Source organism: Anolis carolinensis, chromosome 1, assembly GCF_035594765.1.
Source record: "Anolis carolinensis isolate JA03-04 chromosome 1, rAnoCar3.1.pri, whole genome shotgun sequence".
Lineage (NCBI taxonomy): Eukaryota > Metazoa > Chordata > Lepidosauria > Squamata > Dactyloidae > Anolis > Anolis carolinensis.
Window position 1 is genome coordinate 144,372,666 of NC_085841.1, and position 20,585 is coordinate 144,393,250.

The following is a 20,585-nucleotide window of genomic DNA, read 5'->3' on the forward strand; positions in this document are numbered from 1 at the left end:
GGATGCCACATCTGCCGGATTTTCTGAAGTGGATATATAATGCCACTGCTTGCTATTAGAGCTCTTCAGGATGGTGTTAATTCTGTTCGAAACATAAACTTTATATCTATTGGTGGTGTTTTGCAGGTAACCTAACACAACCATGCTGTCTGTGTGAAAGAATATCTTTTGAAACAATTGTCCAGTCTCCCTTTTGATGATTTGGCTCAACTGAGTGGCTAAGACGGCGGCGCAGAGTTCTAATCTGGGCACTGTAGTGTCCATGGGTGCTATTTTAGCCTTAGACATCACAAATCCTGAAGAGCAGGTACTGATACTTCTTTGTCGGGCGTATGCGACCGCAGCGATAGCCTTGGTGGATGCATCGCAGAATATGTGTAGTTCCATGATTTCTGAAGGTGAGGAACTGCTTGCTATGTACTGCCTTGACAGTTGTATGTTTTCTATGCCTTGGGCTTGGCAAGTCCAATTTTTCCATTGTGACATGAGATCCTGAGGAAGCTCTTGATCCCAGGTAAGCTTAAGCTGAATTGCCTGTTTGAAAAGCAATTTGGCTGAGATGACTACTGGAGACACTATACCCAGTGGATCGTAAATGCCATTGATGGCAGATAACATAAGTCTTTTGGAGGTGACCTTGGCCAATTTAGGGGCTCTTAAAGTAAAACAGTCTGTAGCTACGTTCCATAATAAACCTAAACTGGCTTGAGCGTTCAAGTCTTGAAACAACTTTGATGCATCCTTTTCCACCAAGTCTTTTGGTGGGAAAGCCTGAAGTATCTCTGGACTATTTGAGTTTATTTTGTGAAGGCGAATGTTGGCCTCGCCCAGCATTTCTTGAATTTCTTTGACTGACTTTGAAGCTTGCTGCGCAGAATCATAGGATACAAGAAGATCATCGACATAAAAGTTCTGGTTGACAATCACTGATGCTGATTGACTAAACAAATGGCCAAATTTGTCTGCAGTCCTTTTTAAACAATAATTGGCAACTGCCGGAGACGGAGTGTTACCAAACACGTGAACCCTCATCTGGTATTCGGTCACATCAGAGAGGGACTCAGGATCTCTAAACCATAAAAACTTCAAGAACCTTCGATGTTCTGGGAAAACTAAGAATGCGTAAAACATTTTATGTATATCGGCTATTACTGCATACTTCTTTTCTCTAAACCTTAAAAGAACTCCAAGCAGGCTGTTAAGCAAGTCGGGACCTTTAAGAAGAACATGGTTTAGAGCTTTACCTTGACATTCCGCACTAGCATCAAAAACAATACGGACTTTGTCAGGTTTCTGAGGATGAGTCACTTTGTGGTACGGCAGGAACCACTGCTCTTCTCCCTCCGCACACGCGCTAGCTGGTTCAGCGTAGTTGCTTCTGAAGAGGTCTTCCACAAACTGGGTGATCTGGGTCTTTACCTTCGGATCCTTTAGCATCCTTCTTCTTAAGAATAGGAGACGATGAAGGGCAACATCTCTGTTGTTGGGTAGAGATGGTCTTTCCGGCTTGAAAGGTAAAGGTGCTATCCAATTACCTTCAGGGTCTTGAGTGACTTGGTTGTTCATCATCTCAAGAAACTTCTGTTCATTTTTAGGGAAGGCTGTTTGCTCATCTCTCTCTGTGACTTCAAAGATGGAAGAGTAATCGGGCATTACTCCCTGGCAGCAAACTGAGATGTGGCTGGCACATCCTTGCATTAGTGAAGGCCTTTTAGTGACAGGCTGGAACATCTTGTTCAGGCAGACTGGGCCTAACACCGTCCATCCTAAAGGCAACTGCTGGGCCATGGGTGATCCCTTAGGACCTTCAATCTGGTTGCTAACACGGAACAGTGTGGGACAATTTGCACCAATAAGCATTACGATGTCTGTTTCTAAGTCCAAAGCTGGAATTAGATCTTGAATACCTTTGAGATGAGCATGGGTTTGTACCACCTCCTTCGTCGCTATCTGTTCTTTGTTCCTGGGAATCAGGCTGCATTCTATAAGGTCGGGAAGATCGTACCTGGCCTTTTGTCCGACAGGTAAGATTTTGAACTTTGTTGCAACTCTGCCATTCATCTTATTCTTTCCAGAACAAGTGGATATGGTGTATTCTATTGTCTCTGTATGAAGGTCGAACATGTCGAAGAACTCTGGGGTTGCAAGAGATGCGTCACTTTGGGCATCCAAGGCGACGTAGACCCTTTTCTTATTCCATGGCTGCTTGTCTGGATACACCTCTGCCAGGCAGATTGGGTGGCAAATCCTGGGCTTGTGGCTATTTTGACAAAGCTCGGTGCAGGCAACCGCAGGAGCCTTGAGGGCTACCTGAGGTTCTGTAGGCTTTTGGTCTTCTTTGGTTTCTTCTTTGGCAGGAGAATTTGACTTTGCTTTGAATTGAGGGGAATCGAAGTTGTGCATTGCAGAGCAATGCTTGATGCTGTTGCAGTGTTGGCATTTAACCTTTTCTTTGCAGTCTTTGGAGAAGTGAATAGTGGTGCCGCAGCATCTAAAGCACACCTTGGCCTTTTGAATTATTTGGAGTCGTTCTTTGTAAGGCTTCTTTGCGAACTCTCTGCATTCAGCTAGGCTGTGTGGCCTTTGATGAATGGGACAGGATATGGTGTTGTTGCTGACTGGTTGAGCAGAAGTTGCAGGAGTTGCGTCTGTCATCTTGACACTCAGGTTCCTTCTAAGATCTTTGCCCTGGGCTTTGTCTTCTTTGGAGGTCTTTTCAGGCTTTAGGTCTTGGTACAAAGCGAGAAGACCTGTCTGAGGGTCATTCCTCTCACGGGCTGCTCTAGTGACGAAATCCACCAAAAAGGTGAAGGGCGGGTATACATTTGCATTCTCCTCTTTGTACTTGAACACCTGTTTCCCCCAAGCTTCTCGAAGAGGAAAAGGAAGTTTGCAGAGAATGGCACTCTGTGACGTGTGCTGGTCTAGACATGCTAAACCTGGCAGCTCTGGATTTCCTTTGGCTGAAGCTAGCTCTAGTAAAAGATCACTAAAGTCCCAAAGCTGTTTGCAATCTTTCATCTTCAGTGATGGGAACCTGTTGAGTCGATCCATGAGGGACGCTTCTATCTCAGTGCTCGCACCGAAGCGCTGGTCCAAGCGAGACCACGCTGTGGACAAAGCTCTTTGGGGGTCTGCTACATGAGCAGCGTAAAGTCTTTTTACTTGCTCGGCTGAGCTGGGTCCAAGCCACGCCATAAGAAGGGACAGTTCTTCATCCGCTTCTAGCTTGAAATCTCGAATGGCCCTCATGAAGGTGATTTTCCACAGAGGGTAGTCATCCGGTCGGTCAGTGAATTTCTGGACGCCTTTGTCTCTGATGTCTCTTCTTGGATTTCGCAAGAGGGAACCCAATTGAGACTCCAGTGTGTAAGGGTACATCTGAGTAGTGTGATGTGGCGTGACAAACTCAATGTTCTTCGGTTGAACACATCTTTTCGCGATGGTAGGCGATGCTGGGTTCAGCAGATTGCTGGCAGGCAGCACCTCTGAAGCTTTTATCTTCAGCGATGGGAGAATTGACTTGGTATGCAGGGATGAATGTGGTGGTTCACTCCCGGCCATGCCTTGCCAATCTGAATGGACATCTGGATGTTGTTGAAAGACGTCATCCTTTCGTTCCCAAGTAGACAGGTGGTATCTCTGAGGCCTAAGTGCAGGGATGGACTCTGACAGAGATGATGGCACTCTCCTGGCCGTGCTTTGCTGTACTTCTGAGGAATGGGCAGGCCTTGAAGTTGCGAACACTGGAACAGGTGAGCGATCTTCAAGGTGGCGAAAGGAGATATGACTCTGCACTACAGGTGATTCCAGTTGCAGATGTGCTGAAACCTTTGCTGTAGGCTCTTGTGTTGGCAGGAAACTAAGGTTTTCTTGTGTTAGTTCCTGTGATAGGGCTTTGGCTAGAACGTTAGCTCTGACTATCTTTTGTGCTGTGTCTCTTTTTACTTGAAGCAGATCTAGATCCCGTTGCAGCTCATCTTGCTTGGCTTCAGCCATTGCAAGCTCTATTTCTCTCTGGGCCCTGGCCTGTGCTAGGCCAGCTTCTTGTTGGGCCCTAGCCTGCGCTAGGTCAGCTTCTTGTTGGGCCCTAGCCTGCGCTAGGTCAGCTTCTTGTTGGGCCCTAGCCTGCGCTAGATCAGCTTCTTGCTGGGCCCTAGCCTGCGCTAGAAGCAGTTTCTGCTTGGCTTTAGCCTGTTGAAGGAGGAGTTCCTCTTCATTGAAGGAAAGGTCTTGCTTAGCCATTTCTGCAGATGCCTGTGCTTCTAAAACCTCTTTTCTAATTTTCAAACGGACAGCCTCTCTGTTGTAGTGGGCTGCTTTGGAAGAAGTACTGATGAATGAATGTATGGATTGGGAGGAACTGCTATGCCTAGATGAATGCTTGGATTTATGGCTAGCATCATTAGATGGAATCTTGAGCAGACTAGATCTAAGGCTTACACATGGGGAACCTTGAACCCTTTCTTCTGCACCTTTGAATAAGGAACTGGGCTCTGGTTCAGATAGAACCGCGCTGTAACGCCTCCTCTCTTCTTGTAGGCTAAAAGAAATTTCCTTAGCCCTATCTAAAGACTCTGGAGTGCTAATTTTGTTCAGTACATAGATTATTTCTTCTGCAATAGCACTCCCATTATTGAAGGCCTTTACAAATTCTTGCCTAAGAATTTCCTTTTCCTTTGGGCAAAAGGATGCCTTTATTGCATCAGCTATGGTTGGCAGGTTTTGCCAAGCTCTGTTAAACCTCTGCCTAAGCTGGCCTTCCTGCTGCAAAAGGCAGAGCATTGTTTTCTCTGTGGGGTGCCTTTCTCTGACTGGGCGGGGAGATTTGACCCTTGTTTGCAAAATCTCATTGCTATGACTTGACATTCTGTAATTCAAAAGGAAACTTATCCCAAGTTTCAAACAGTACAAAATGCAATACTATATAACTATACAATTAAAGGCACACAAAAGAGCAATGCAATACTTTAAACAAGACAATTAAAACAGCTGCTTAACTGAGAAGTTAAGCCTGGGCTTTCATAAACTTGCAGCAGGCTCTGAAGAAATGGCAGGAACTGCAGAAGGTTGGAAATTTATTGCTTTGCAAACTGAGTTCTGGAAGAGGCTTGGTTGAGCTGTAAAGGCTGGCTTCTGGAGAAATGTATCTACTTTGCAAAAAGCTTGATCTTGTGCAGTTGAAGAGCTGAATGTAGCAATTAGCTGGCTAGCTTGGGAAACAGAAAAGGCGGGAGCTTAGCAAATGTTTCAATTTTGCAAAGGCTAGGCTTCTAGCAAAATGTATCCACTTTGCAGAAGGCTTGAACTTGCTGCAGCTACAAGAGCTGGATGTATTAATTTGCTGGTGGCTTGAGATGCAAAAAGAGCGGGAAAGCTTGCAAATGTCTCAATTTTTTGAAGGCTGGGCTTCCTTTGACTTCTTTATCTTTAGGAGACTATGGGCTTGGCAAATTTAAGGCCCTTTCACTCCTTCTTTTCCCTTCTTAGCACTTCTGGAAGGCTTCTTTCAGCAGTTCTGGAAAAGAAGGCTTCTCTCTCAGTGTCAAGACCCAGGCTGCAGAGCACCAATAACCATACACAGAGGCCAGAATCTATCTAATATCTTTATTGAAGGAGTATATAAAGTTAATAAAAACAAGTGTAGAAAATAGTCCAGAATTAGACCTTTCAGGAAAGGTCAAAATTAGTCCAAAGAAACAATGTCCAATATGAAATATTAAGGTCCAAAGTTGTAATCCAATAACCGAAACACTCACTTTGCCAGGCAAAGTGAGGGGAGATGACAAGGTCCTTTAGTCCATGAAACTTGAGCGAGGCTATGGAGTAACTTGAAACAAGGCTTGGTACAAGGCAGCAAGGAACGAGAAGCAAGGACAAGATCCGTGGAATTACTTGGCAAAATCCGGGAAACAAGGCAAGGCTGAGTCCTGGAAAAACAAGGCTAAGTCCTAGGAAACAAGGCAAGATCCGTGGAGGTAAACAAGGCTGAAAACGGGAACGAAGGCTTGGAAACAGGAGCGCGCTGTCCACACACAACTTACTCCCGTAGCTGACGAATTGACTCCGCAAGAACCCTTTGTGGGCAAAACACCTAAATAGGGTCTAGTTTTCCCACCAAAGAGCAGTTCTCTGGGGAACCAGAAACGAAAGCTAATCTCTGAGTCCAGATGCATGACTCCTTAAAGTTTCCCATGGAAAGCAGGCTTAATCAGCTGAATACTTAGCAGCTATCCTAGCACTCCTGCGAGAAGCCGCTTGAACTCCCCTCTGTTGTTTACAAAACTCGTGGCGAGAAAACACAGGAGATTTAGGCTCAGGGCTTGTTTGACAGACTTCTGGAAGACAAATCTCTTGCAGGTGCAAGGTTCCCAAATCTGGCTGGGAAAGTTCCAAATCTGACTGAGACGGTGAAAAACCCAAGTTTTCCTCTTCATCTGGCACTACAGTGCCAGGAATGGGACTACATGGCCCATGACTCATCACACTATCCCCCTCCTCAAGCCCCCTCTCAAACTGGGACTCTCTCCCCGAGGCGCGAGGCCGCGGCTTGGCGGGATAGGTCTGATGGAAGCGGCGGGTTAGATCAGGAGCATGGACTGTGGAAGCGTCTTCCCAAGAGCGTTCCTCGGGGCCAAAACCCACCCAGTCAATGAGATATTGTAGGCGGCGGCGGTGAAAGCGAGAATCCAAAATGTCCTGAACCTCAAACTCCTCCTCCCCATCCACCCAAACAGGAGGGGGGCCCGGCCGGTCTGTATCAGGGCGCACACCATCCGCCGGAAGGAGTAGGGAGAGATGGAACACTGGATGAATGCGCATAGAGCGTGGAAGTTGGAGTTTGAAAGTCACGGGGTTAAGTTGCGCCACCACCTGATAGGGACCAATGAAACGGGCATCTAACTTCCGGCAAGGGCGATGGGAGGGCAAAAAGCGAGTGGACAGAAGAACCTGGTCTCCTACCTTGATTTCGGGGCCCGGCTGGCGATGTTTGTCCGCGTGACGTTTATAGTCCTCCTTGGCTTGGTCTAGTTGCTGGAGCAAGAGTTGTTGCACCGCTGCGAGTTCCTGCAGCCAGTCCTCTGCTGCGGGAACTTCTGAGGTTTCAATGACAGGAGGAAAGAAACGTGGATGGAAGCCGTAGTTTGCAAAGAACGGGGTTTCTTTAGTAGAAGCCTGGACCCCATTGTTGTAGGCAAACTCTGACAGCGATAACAGGGAAGCCCAATTGTCCTGCTGGTAATTCACATAACAGCGAAGGTATTGTTCCAAAGTGGCATTGGTGCGCTCAGTTTGCCCATCTGTTTGGGGATGATGAGCCGAAGATAAATGAGAGTCTATGCCCAATAGTTTTTGTAGTGCTTTCCAGAAACGAGAGGTGAATTGGGACCCACGGTCTGTGACCAAACTCTTGGGCAATCCATGCAATCTGAAAACATGTTGGAGGAATAGATCTGCAGTCTCTTTGGCCGTGGGAAGGCCTTCACAGGGAATAAAATGGGCTAACTTGGTGAAAAGGTCCACCACCACTAGAATCGTGGTGAATCCACAGGAAGGTGGTAGATCAGTGATAAAATCCGCAGAGATTATTTCCCATGGGTGGGATGGAGTAGGGAGGGGATGTAGAAGCCCTGAGGGCTTTTCCCTTCTTGTCTTGGAGCGCTGGCATACTGGGCAGGTGTTGACATATTTTTCCACATCCTTGCGGATCTTGGGCCACCAGAAATCTCTTAGGATCAAATGCATAGTTTTAAATAGCCCGAAATGCCCTGCTGGCTTGCAGTCATGACACAAACGAAGTGCCTTTTCCCTGCCCGGTCCTGGGGGGATGTAAACATGATTTCTATAGCAAAGTAGCCCATCCTTAAGCGAAAAGGGAAAATGTAGTCCTTGGCGAAGTTGGTCCTGCGCCCAGGCATCTACTTGCTGACTAGCCCTGATTTCTTGAGCACAAAGGGGCCCTGGAGTAGAGGGAGTTGATTCAATGGGAGTGGATTTGGTGTTTCCCACTGTGAGCGTGGCAAAGTTCTCGGGTTGTAGCAGCTGGGACTCAAAGGTCTCCTTGCGCCCTGCAGCGTATTCCGGTTTCCGTGACAGAGCATCTGCTTGTTTGGTCTGGGCTGGGGTTACATAATGAATTTGGAAGTTAAAACGTTCAAAGAATAAAGCCCAGCGTTGTTGTCTCTGATTTAGCTTGCGGGCAGTTCTTAGATGCTCTAGATTCCGATGATCAGTATGGACTTCAATGGGAAATTTGGCCCCTTCTAACCAATGTCTCCAAGTTTCAAAGGCTGCCTTTATGGCCAATAGTTCCTTTTCCCAAATGGTGTAGTTTCTCTCTGGTGCGGTCAATTGACGGGAATAAAAGGCACAAGGATGAAGATGATCTCCCACCGGTTGTAGGAGTACAGCCCCAATTGCCACATCGGAGGCGTCCGCCTGCACGACAAAAAGGGTTTCAGGATCTGGATGCTGAAGGATTGGCTGGGACGTGAATAATTTCTTTAGTTGCTGGAACCCTTTCTCTGCTTGATCTGTCCAGCGGAAGGGCTGTTTCCCACGGATGCAGCTGGTGATTGGGTCAGACCAGCGGGCAAAGTCTGGAATGAACTTGCGGTAGTAGTTCGCGAACCCCAAGAATCGTTGCACCTCTTTCTTGTTGGTGGGCGCCCGCCATTCCAATACTGCTGAAACCTTTGCCGGGTCCATGGAGAGCCCTAGTGGCGAGACGCGGTACCCCAGGAAATCTACCTCTTGTAGATCAAAAGCACATTTTTCCAGCTTGGCATAAAGTCCATGATCCCGCAATCGTTGTAACACCATTCTGACGTGGTTCTCATGTTCTGATTGTGATCTAGAAAACACCAAAAAATCGTCCAGGTAGATGATCAAGAACCGATCTAGATAATCCTGAAAGATGTCATTGACAAAATGCTGGAACGTTGCGGGAGCTCCACATAATCCATAATTCATAACTCGGGACTCGAATAATCCGAATTTAGTCTGGAAGGCGGTCTTCCACTCGTCCCCTTCTCTGATGCGAACTAGATTATACGCCCCCCGAAGATCCAGCTTGGTGTAGACCTTGGCTCCTCGAAGTCGGTCTAGTAGGTCCGAGATTAAGGGCAGGGGATAGCTGTTCCGCTTAGTGATATTGTTCAATGCTCTATAGTCCACCACCAAGCGTAAATCCCCTGACTTCTTTTTCACAAACATCACTGGGGAAGCGGCTGGGGATTGAGAGGGTCTGATGAATCCCTTGCGAAGGTTTGACTCTATGAACTCCCTGAGAGCTTCTTGCTCCGGTTCAGTCAGGGAGTAGAGATGTCCTCGCGGGATCGGGGCCCCCTCCACCAAGTCAATGGCACAGTCATAAGGTCTATGTGGGGGTAATCTCTCGGCCTCTTTTTCATTGAATACATCCCAATATTCTGAGTACTTCTTGGGCAAGGTGATAATGGGTTCAGTGTCTGTGGCATGGCAGACCTTGGCTACAAGGCAATGGTTTTGGCAATATTTTGAAGCAAACTGCAGTTCCCTGTTGGACCAGGAGATGCTTGGGTCGTGAAGTGTCAGCCATGGAATACCCAAAATCACAGGGAAATGGGGAACCTCGGTAACAAAGAAGGAAATCTCTTCCATATGTTCCCTTATCCACATTCTGGTGGGTTCCGACCACTGGCTTACGGGGCCCGTCTTGAGGGGGCGGCCATCGATGGCTTGCACCACACGGGCGTTCTTGAAGTCATGATATTGTAATCCCAGAGAGTCGGCATACTCTCTATCAATGAAATTGTTTGTGGCTCCTGAGTCTATCATGGCATGGACCATGACGGGTCCTTTTTTTGCTGACCACAAGGTGACCACTAGAAGAAACAGGACCCCAGTTGGCGGCTCTTGAGTGGGTTTTTTGACCGGGTTGGCGAGCCTCTCTACTCCCGGTCGCTGGCTTCCCCCGCCGGCTGTGCGCCAGCCGCCTCAGACGTCTTCGTCTCCGTGGAGGACGCCGCCGCCAGACGGGTGGCGGGCTTCCCTTTGGCTGGGCACTCTCTGGCGAAGTGGCCCCCGTTTCCGCAGTACCAACAGAGATTTAGGCGTTGGCGGCGGGCCTTCTCGGCGGCGTCTAACCTGGGACGCACATTGCCCAACTGCATCGGCACCTCCTCGCTCCCTCTGGGGTATGGGGCTGGTGGTGGGGGTCTCCATGCTGGACGCGGCTGGACGCTGGTGGGAGCGGGAGGTTTCACCCCAGCTCTACCGCTCTGGCCTCGGACCCATTGTTTTCTGTTGGCAAGCATGACTTCAGCTCGTAAACATTGATCAATGAGTGCTTCAAGAGAGTGGGGGGTATCCACCTTGGAAATTTCCTCCAACATCTCGATGTTGAGACCCTCCCGGAATTGTCCTCTGAGGGCTATATCATTCCATCCGGTGCTGTGGGCCAGCACTCGGAACTCGGCTATGTACTGGGACAAGGGTCTGTCCCCCTGAGAGAGGCGCCGGAGTTTATGGCCGGCTGCCTCCAAATTGTCTTCGATCCCCCAAGTCGCCTTAATGTGATCCAAGAAGTGTTGCGCTGATCTTAGATGCGGGGAAACTTGGTCGAACAGTGCCGTCGCCCAGTTGGCCGCTGGCCCGTCTAAAAGGCTGTAGATCCACGCCACTTTGATGTCTTCTTGGGGGAACTCGGCATTGCGGGCCTCTAGATAAGCCTGGCATTGGCGACGGAAAACATGAACCTTAGAAGCTTCTCCAGAAAACTTGGTTGGCAATGCCAAGGCCGGGAGACGGATTCCGCGTTCCTTCAACCCCTTTATTTCTCCCTCCTGCGCATTGAGCTTATCACGGATGCGGTCCACTTCCTCCTTGTCGATGGTGTAGCTGAGTGGCTGACCTCCCGGTCCGGCTCCGGTAGACATTCTGGCCTAGGTTAATTGGTGCTTAGGGTGGCGGAGTCAAACTGTCAAGACCCAGGCTGCAGAGCACCAATAACCATACACAGAGGCCAGAATCTATCTAATATCTTTATTGAAGGAGTATATAAAGTTAATAAAAACAAGTGTAGAAAATAGTCCAGAATTAGACCTTTCAGGAAAGGTCAAAATTAGTCCAAAGAAACAATGTCCAATATGAAATATTAAGGTCCAAAGTTGTAATCCAATAACCGAAACACTCACTTTGCCAGGCAAAGTGAGGGGAGATGACAAGGTCCTTTAGTCCATGAAACTTGAGCGAGGCTATGGAGTAACTTGAAACAAGGCTTGGTACAAGGCAGCAAGGAACGAGAAGCAAGGACAAGATCCGTGGAATTACTTGGCAAAATCCGGGAAACAAGGCAAGGCTGAGTCCTGGAAAAACAAGGCTAAGTCCTAGGAAACAAGGCAAGATCCGTGGAGGTAAACAAGGCTGAAAACGGGAACGAAGGCTTGGAAACAGGAGCGCGCTGTCCACACACAACTTACTCCCGTAGCTGACAAATTGACTCCGCAAGAACCCTTTGTGGGCAAAACACCTAAATAGGGTCTAGTTTTCCCACCAAAGAGCAGTTCTCTGGGGAACCAGAAACGAAAGCTAATCTCTGAGTCCAGATGCATGACTCCTTAAAGTTTCCCATGGAAAGCAGGCTTAATCAGCTGAATACTTAGCAGCTATCCTAGCACTCCTGCGAGAAGCCGCTTGAACTCCCCTCTGTTGTTTACAAAACTCGTGGCGAGAAAACACAGGAGATTTAGGCTCAGGGCTTGTTTGACAGACTTCTGGAAGACAAATCTCTTGCAGGTGCAAGGTTCCCAAATCTGGCTGGGAAAGTTCCAAATCTGACTGAGACGGTGAAAAACCCAAGTTTTCCTCTTCATCTGGCACTACAGTGCCAGGAATGGGACTACATGGCCCATGACTCATCACACTCAGTACTTCTGGAAAAGAAGGCTTCTCTCAGCACTGTGCCGTCGCGCCTGGGGCTGTAAACTCTTAGTGAAAGAGGCATGGACGTGACATCTTTCCCCAGGGGATTGCTTCTTGCCCTCCTTTAGGGAAACTGGAACTCCCAAGGACCAAAACACTGTAGTTAACTCAAAAACTGGGTTTATTCTTCACAAAGGGGGTAAAAGAAAATATACATTACAGTCTTTGATTGTTTAAGTCCATGAAGCTTGTCCAGATCCCTCTTTCTCTGGCTGTGAATGCCGGAGCAAACTCAGCCTCAGTCCAATGACCTATATCTGAAGACAAGAGTCTTCCTCTGTTGCCAAAGGACTGATGTGAAGGCGCTTGAGACTCCTCAACGTTGTTCAGGTTGGCCCTGAACATGAAGTGTGAGTCCCAAGGGTAAGAACCTCAGAATTGGTGCTGAGAGGTAACTTTTGAAGGGCTTTTTGAGCCAAGCCTCTCTTTCACGTCCATCCGATAGAGAACTTGCTGATGGAATGAAAAGGAGGAAACACAGTCCTACTCCAGGAAGAGGTGGAGCCAAACAGTTTTGCTGAGTGAGCAATGTAACAGGTACAAACAACATTGATTGACAGATATAAATAACCAATCCAACTACATTTACAGGGTAAGGGCAAAATCAGGCATGATACAACAATTCAAATCTTGAAACTTATAGTTCCAACATATAGATGGCACCACTAGCGCCGTCACAATTATAAAATGCATACTAATTTCAGTACCACAAATAGCATGCGTGTGTGTGTGTGTATTCATTCATATATTTATATTCTAAAATGCATCTTGTCTTTAGATATGTTTATATGGGGAGGGGTACATCTTAAAATCAAAGAAATAGAGCAGTTAAGCTGTTTTTGAACCTATTCACCAAAATTTACTTTGATTATTTGTTAAGTTGGATGAACTGTATATATTTATGTATAGGTTGACCTGATGTATAAGTCAAGGGCAGGTTTTGGGGCCAAAATTGATGGATGTTGATGTGACTTGCGGACAAGTGGAGAGCCATTCCCTAAAGAGGGGGAAGTACCAGCACTGTCTCAGAGAACAGTGTTGCCCTTTTCCACCATTTTTCTGTGTAGTTAGTATAAATGTAGCCCATGTTTCCTAGAAAAGTCCAAAAATTGTACAGCTGTGCCTCTTAATAGATAAAAGGGAAGGGTGACATCATCACCATCATCAACAACAACGACAACAATATATTGGTAGACCACCCTATCTCCAGCAAGGGACTAAGGTCAGCTCCAGGGGACTCTGGGCAGTAGCTGATATTTCAACATCAAAAAGCTCTAGTGCTGCTTCACATACTTGACTTAAACACAGAATTTTCAAAGCCCCATAGTCCAAACATGACTTGAAAATCAGAATAGGCAGGGCCCAAGAAACGGCTCGGGCCCTGCCTATCTCAGTGATCGCATCTCCCCCGTGAACTGGTGCGGGCCTTGAGATCGGCCGGGGAGGCTCTTCTCTCGCTCCCACCTCCGTCCCAAGTACAGTTGGTGGGGACGAGAGATTGGGCCTTCTCGGCAGTTGCCCCCTGGCTCTGGAATGCACTCCCAAAAGAGATTAGACTATCCCCTACCTTATCCACCTTTTGTAAAGATCTGAAGACCTGCTGGTTTCGGCAGGTTTTTGAGTAAACTACTCTATATACCTCCAACCTATGGCACTGGAACATGTTATGTAAGATCAGATTGTTATGATATTGGCCAGTGATCCCAGTCCTCTTGACCTTGATTGGTTGTAATTGTTATTTATTGTATATTTTAATTATATGGTTGTATTTTTAATATTCTCAATTTTTGACTATATAATATATGTTGTTTTTTGATTGGAAACCACCCTGAGTCCCCTCGGGGAGATAGGGTGGTATATAAATATATTATTATTATTATTATTATTATTGACACAACGACGTTGTATGACACAGCAAACAAGATAGATATGCTGGATTTCGTTTCACAAAATCACAAGTCGAACACTTCCCAAGTGTCTAGGACTGTGTGATGTATTTTCGGATGATGCGTGCAGATCCCAGCAGGGTGGCCTTTTGCAGTTGGCAGATCGTAATTTTGTCAATGTCTATTGTTTCCAAATGCCAGCTGAGATCTTTTGGCACGGCACCCAGTGTGCCCATCACCACCGGGACCACCTGCACTGGTTTCTGCCAGAGTCTTTGAAGTTCAATCTTGAGGTCCTGATAGCGGCTGAGTTTTTCCTGTTGTTTTTCTTCAATGCGACTGTCACCTGGGATGGCAACATCAATGATCCAAACCTTGTTCTTTTCCACAACTGTGATGTCTGGTGTGTTGTGTTCCAGAACTTTGTCAGTCTGGATTCGGAAGTCCCACAGTATCTTTGCGTGTTCATTTTCCACAACCTTTGCAGGTTTGTGATCCCACCAATTCTTAACTGCAGGGAGGTGATACTTGAGGCATAGGTTCCAATGAATCATTTGGGCCACATAGTTGTGCCTCTGTTTGTAGTCTGTCTGTGCAATTTTCTTACAGCAGCTGAGGATATGATCAATGGTTTCATCGGTTTCCTTGCACAGTCTGCACTTTGGGTCATCATTATTATTATTATTATTATTATTATTATTATTATTATTATTATTATTATGCCATCTTTCCTTCTATTCTAAAGCATTTTCAGGGAGAAAGGACAGTGGAGACTTGAACAATCTTGCCTTAGCACATTAAAAGAAATAGGATCACTCTTTACACTTTTTTGTAAGGCCACCATAAACTCAGGATGTTACAGACACACAATGCTATAAAAAGAGTGATTTCAGAGCTAGTTCCCTATCTGAGCAATGTAGAATGGAACTTGTGCTCTTCACCTAAACCAGAATTGAGAATTCTTTTTTTAATGGAAGATAGATTCACCTATCATTTAGGGAATGTTCTCAAAGGGCTTGAAATAATGAAAATATTGGCATTCAAAAACATGCTTTGTTGTAACTGTTACTTGCTTGGCATAATCTCTTCAGTGGTTTTTAGTTAATATCTTTTTTCATTTTTCATACTGATTTTTTCACTCAGGGTATGGCAGCCTTCTTTCTCTTTCCTACATGACATGATAAGTTTTTTTTTGTAATTGTTCAACTTTTTGAATGTTTCTAACACACTCTCTGTCTGTTTTAAAATAACCTACCAGGTGGCATGACACCATCAAGTTTGCAATTTGGGACAATTGATTTTTTTTTTTTTACAAATGCTATCTTCCATTTATTGTAAGCAGAAAAAATATGCAAGGCTTTCACCATTAGTAAAGACAGCTGAAAATTGAGTTTTCAGATGAAACCTCTTTGTTTTCTCTCCATTACCTCATCACTTGTAAAGGCTGAATGATATCTTCTAAAATAAATATCATAAGCATCTAAGTGTTAGGAATTTGTCAAAAAAAAAAAAGCATCAAGTAGCCTTTAGTGGAGTAAAAATGCCTTTTCCCAATTCCTGTATGTTCCAGTTCTGAATTAACATATACACACATACACATATAGTTACACACAGACACAAAGTCTCCAAGCTATTGTCATAAAATGGAAATCCCTCACACATTTTATGAATTAACAGTTATTTCTTACAAATAGGAATTAATTGGTCCTCCATATGTGGTCCCCATAATTTCTAGGCAGTACAGGCAAGTGGTGCAGGATAATAGGAGTTCCAGTCCAACAATATTTGGAAGACCACACACCCTCTATGTGGCATTATGTCAACATTTAAGAAAGTATTCATTTAGAAATGTATACGATACTGCAATTATCTCAATTTAATCTAGATTAGGATGAGATATAAGATCTAGTGGGGTGTGAGGGTAAAGATACGATGAGTGGGAAGAAAGAACACACTCTTTGTGGTGGTCACAAGGCTGGGACCAGTAACACTCGTCTCTCATTTTACATAGTTGTACTGTGCTGTGCAAGAGGTGCATAGAGAATAATGGGGGGAGTTCTTGGGTTGAGTTCTGTTTCACTGGTTATCCCCAACGTATGAAATTCCTGCACAATCATACCAGGCTTGGCTGGGTGCTTAATTTTTTCAAGTGCCGAGTTGAATTTAAAAGTTAATGTTTAGGGAGAACTCTTGTTTAAGATGTGCATTGTCAAGTTAACAATTGACATGGCTCATTGCAAGCAATCTCTCAGTATAAAATGTCTTCCCTCATATAAGTAGGTCATTTCAAATACTATTATATTATTTAGTTAACCTTCCCTGGTTAGCTTAGATGAAGAATAGGCCCCCGGGAAGAAGGCTCGCCAACTTCACAAGAGAAGTTGTTCCATTGTTGTCCCTCCACATTTTCAGTTTTAACTTTTGCAAATTTGATTAAAACGTTCTCTCTAGTAATCTCCAGTTACTCTTGTATATTCTGTGCTCAGATTCCAGTGGAAGTCAACCATAGAATCATGCAAGGAGAGCTAAAAATTCCTAGAGAAGTGTTCTCTTAATTTCAAAAAATAACAAATATCTTTATTCGCTTTTTTTTCATTTTCATGAGTGTCCTGTGCCCTTAACTCAAGAAAATGTAGAGGGCTTTCTGTGGTTATATAACTTGAGTATCCCTTATCCAAAATGATTGAGACCAAAAGTATTTGGGATTCTTTTTGGATTTTGGAATCTCTATATTATTCATAGTGAAATACCTTGATAGTTGAATGTAATGGCTCTCAATGTAGTCATGCTGGCCACATGACCTTGGAGGCAACTATGGACAACACCGGCTCTTTAGCTTAAAAATGGAGATGAACACCAACCCCCAGAGTCGGACACGACTAGACTTAATGTCAGGGGGAAACCTTTACCAGGGTTGAATGTGACTTTGTTCAGTTTATATATTTCATAACATCTTTTGTCCATTTAATTCAGAAGTTAAATGAACATTTTGGCATGATATATTAGAAAGGGGTAGCCTAAGAAGGCATAAGTTCTGAACATTTCCTTTTCAAATATTCAGGAAGTCATACCTAGGCTTATTAGTTGTGAAATATCAAGGGAAGCGTGTTGCTTCCAACATGTAGCTCTCATTGTTGTTGATTCATTCTGTATGACTACTGTCCTAAAAATGACTGAAGTGCAATGTAAACCCTGATGTGTAACAAGACCTGTAATACATGAATTTCTTGTTTTTCAAGAAAAGTCCTTCAGGCAGAAAGATTTCTTTTAAAAACTTTCCTCTAAAGTCTTGGAGTGAAATATAGGTTGTAAACATTCATATGCACGAGTAAAAGTTTGACTGAGATTATTTTCAGGTTCTGGAACCCCAAACATGTTTTCTGTTTCATTAAAATGATCAAAAAATGAAGTTTACAAATAATTGTTTTATTTTTGAAATACTAAATGAACATTTAAAAGGCAATACAATGAACTCTTGGTATCTGCTGGGGTTTGGTTACAGGACCCCCTGTAAATATCAAAATGTCTAGAGCAGGGGTCCCCAAACTAAGGCCCATGGACTGGATGCAGCCCTCCAAGGTCATTTAACCAGCCCCCACCCTAAACTTAAGACTTAGGGTTGGCCTAAGACTGAAACGAAGATGCACAACAATAATAACGATCCCAATTAACTTGACTATCTCTCAACCAAAAGCAAGCTCTCACTTCCCACTGAAATACTGGTAAGTTTGTGTTGATTAAAACTTTCTTCATTTTAAATATTGTTTAGTTCTTTCATGTTTGAGGACCTCTGCTCTAGATGCTCTGATTCCATTATATATGAAGGTTTTATATACATTATATACAAAAAATTGTATTATATAAAATAGCATAATCAAGTCCCAAAGGACATTTTCATCGGCCACTCCAAAACAATGAAATGACCTGCCGAGAGAACTCTGACAGCTAAATCAGCTGTCAGGATTCAAGACACAACTGAAAAACTGTCTCTTTTAGAAGGCCTACCTGGTCAATTTCAACCTGTGAATTTTAACCTAAATTTTTATTAGTGTAGTCTTGTGTTATATGTATTTTAATAGTGTTGTGTTCTATCGTTCCATTTTAATTCTGTTGTACCCTGCCTCAAGCTGCAAGGAGAGATGGGGTACAACAATTTGTTGTTGTTATTCCTTTTTGGATTTTAAAAAATACTTCCAAGCCATGTGTGGTTGAATCTGTGGATATAGAATCTGTGGATACAGTGGACTGACTATAATGCTTACTACACCATTTCCCCCTTTTTTGTTTAGTTCAGGCATCCTCAAACTGTGGCCCTCCAGCTGTTTGGGCCTTCAACTCCCAGAAGCCCTAGCCTGCTTGTTCAGTGGTCAGGGATGCTTGGTTTGGTTCAATAAGGCTTATTATATTCACAATCATTTGTAATGATAATACTGTTTATGGTACAAGATTATCTCAGCAGGTTTCATGCAGATATTTTAGTTAGGCATCTGTTTGTGGGCTTGGACTAATGTTGTGAGTAATACTATAGTTACTGATGTGATCCAGTGTAGTACAGTGGTTTGAGCATTAGACTGTGACCAGAGCTCAAATCTCCTCTCAGCCGTGGCAACTCACCTGGTGGCCTTGGGCAGGCTACACTCTCTCAGCCTCAGAGGAAGGCTAAGACAAATCTCCTTTGAACAAATCTGGCCAAGAATGTCCTATGATAGGGACTTAGAGTCATTAGGCCTTGAAAGCACACAACAACAATATAGTTACTTTTGAACATGGGCAGGTTTCCACAGATCTGCTCATCTTCTTACCTTCTCTATAATCCAGCACAACTGAGAGGAGATCCTGTTCTGTACTCTATAAATGTCTACACATGACAGGGGAAATGCAGACAAAGGAGCTTCATCACTGACCATAAAGAATACCTCACTAACAATCCAAACTGACGTTTGTAAATACAGTGAGCTCTCAGTTTCCACTGGAGTTTGCTTGCAGGACAACCCTGTGAATACCAAGATTAATGGGTGCTCAAATCCCATTACATGCAGTTGTGTAGTAAAATGGCATCACTTATATAAAATGGCAAACTACTCCTACAAGTGCTAGAGAGCCTGAGGATCTGTGAAATGGTGGGAAGGAGTAGCAGGATATGCCTACACATCAACATAGTACTCAGCACATGACAAAATCAAGACTTCCTTTCTGGACTGTGTTTTCCTGAATATTTTCGAACTATGACTGGTTGAATCTGTGGGTCCAACAAAATTGTGACAGCATATTTCAGAAAAAGTAGCAGGATGCAGATAGATATAATGAATAAATCAGTACTGCCAGAATCCCTGGCATAGTGAAAAACATGGAATCTTCTGTATGTCTTATTGCTGTAATGAATAGATCAACATTTCCCCATGAAACAATTAGTAAAGCTACATTCACAACATTGTAGTTATCAAAGAAGTATTTTCAATCTTTTAGAACTACATATGTTAAGTGAATATACAATCACTGGCTTGGATCCAGGGGTGCTGTCCTATATCTATGTCAGGGAAGCCGCACAAGGAGGCAAGGCAACCCCAGTCTGGGAGCAGAACTTCAAACCAAAATTGTATAAATATGCTAATTTTGATCAAGATTTAGGCAACAATTTTTCTGTTTTTTGTGCAGTAGACTCAGATGGCCTGCCTCCTCATCTTGCCCTCCCCAACCAATTACTAATGTTGAGCACAAATAAAATATTAAGCATTAAGTAGAAATGAATGCTGAAGCTATCACAGAATCAACTAAATTGACATGAAATCTTGCTTATCAATTTCTTTGTAGTTAAAGGATTGTTGAATGTTCTCGCTTTTCATAAAACACGTACTTGAACCAATGCATTAAACTTGAAGCTCCTGCTATGCCTTTTAAAGGCCTGCTTTGACATAAACTCCACCAGCATATATCTTTGAATGGGGATGCATGTTAAGATGAATTGTTGCTTTCTTTTCATACCACCTTATTAGCAAACAAGAAAGACTTGTTTTGTGGTTTATACTTTACATATGACTTTGTGGCCTGAATGCTGCAGATCATTCTCAAAGATAGTTAAAAGGAAAAAAGCAGCGTCGTTGTGAACTGACAGACCAAAAGCAGTTCTAGCTCTACTGATAATGGATCTTCTGAAGTTTTGTGTTTCGGTTGTTGTATTTATGTTTGGGTTAGGTGACAAGGTCCCAGACAAAAACAAAGTTCTTGACCAGACAGATCTGCTGTTTTGTGTGTCCTGTGTGGTAATAATATATTGGTAATAATATATTTTGCATTTTGAAATGCAAGGAAAACAACATTCTTAATTTGTATTTGTACAATTTTATCTTTCAGTCCTGGCCTGCATACGACGATGTTCACAAAAAAATGCACGCCCTTGCAAAATACATTGAGCTGCCATGTTTTCCAGACATATCAGAGAGCTGCTTCCTTCATCCAAACATTCTTTGTATGAAATACTTGATGGAAGTTAACTTACCTGGTAAGGGCAATATTCACATGGAATCATACCTACTTTTAGAGTACATAACAACCCCTGTATACACAGGAGATGCATATTTGAACATACCATGGAAATTTTGTTGAAAGGAATATTTTCATCAGAAGTAGAGCCCTCCTACATGACTCTGTGGTACCTTCAAGTAGAAGCATTCCATAGAATTGCTAGGAGGACCTACAAAATTCCTAGAGAGGACAAACAGTATTTTATCAGATACG

General features: G+C 44.1%; 1 protein-coding gene across 1 annotated transcript in view; it reads left to right on the forward strand.

The window, feature by feature from the left end:
- The window catches only part of taf1b (TATA-box binding protein associated factor, RNA polymerase I subunit B), a 71,851-nt gene that overhangs the window by 41,320 nt on the left and 9,946 nt on the right, over positions 1–20,585 (forward strand). Inside the window, exon 9 of the mRNA XM_008117605.3 lies at positions 20,202–20,349. Within this exon, the coding sequence (XP_008115812.2) occupies positions 20,202–20,349 (148 nt within the window). The remainder of the gene's footprint in view (positions 1–20,201; positions 20,350–20,585) is intronic.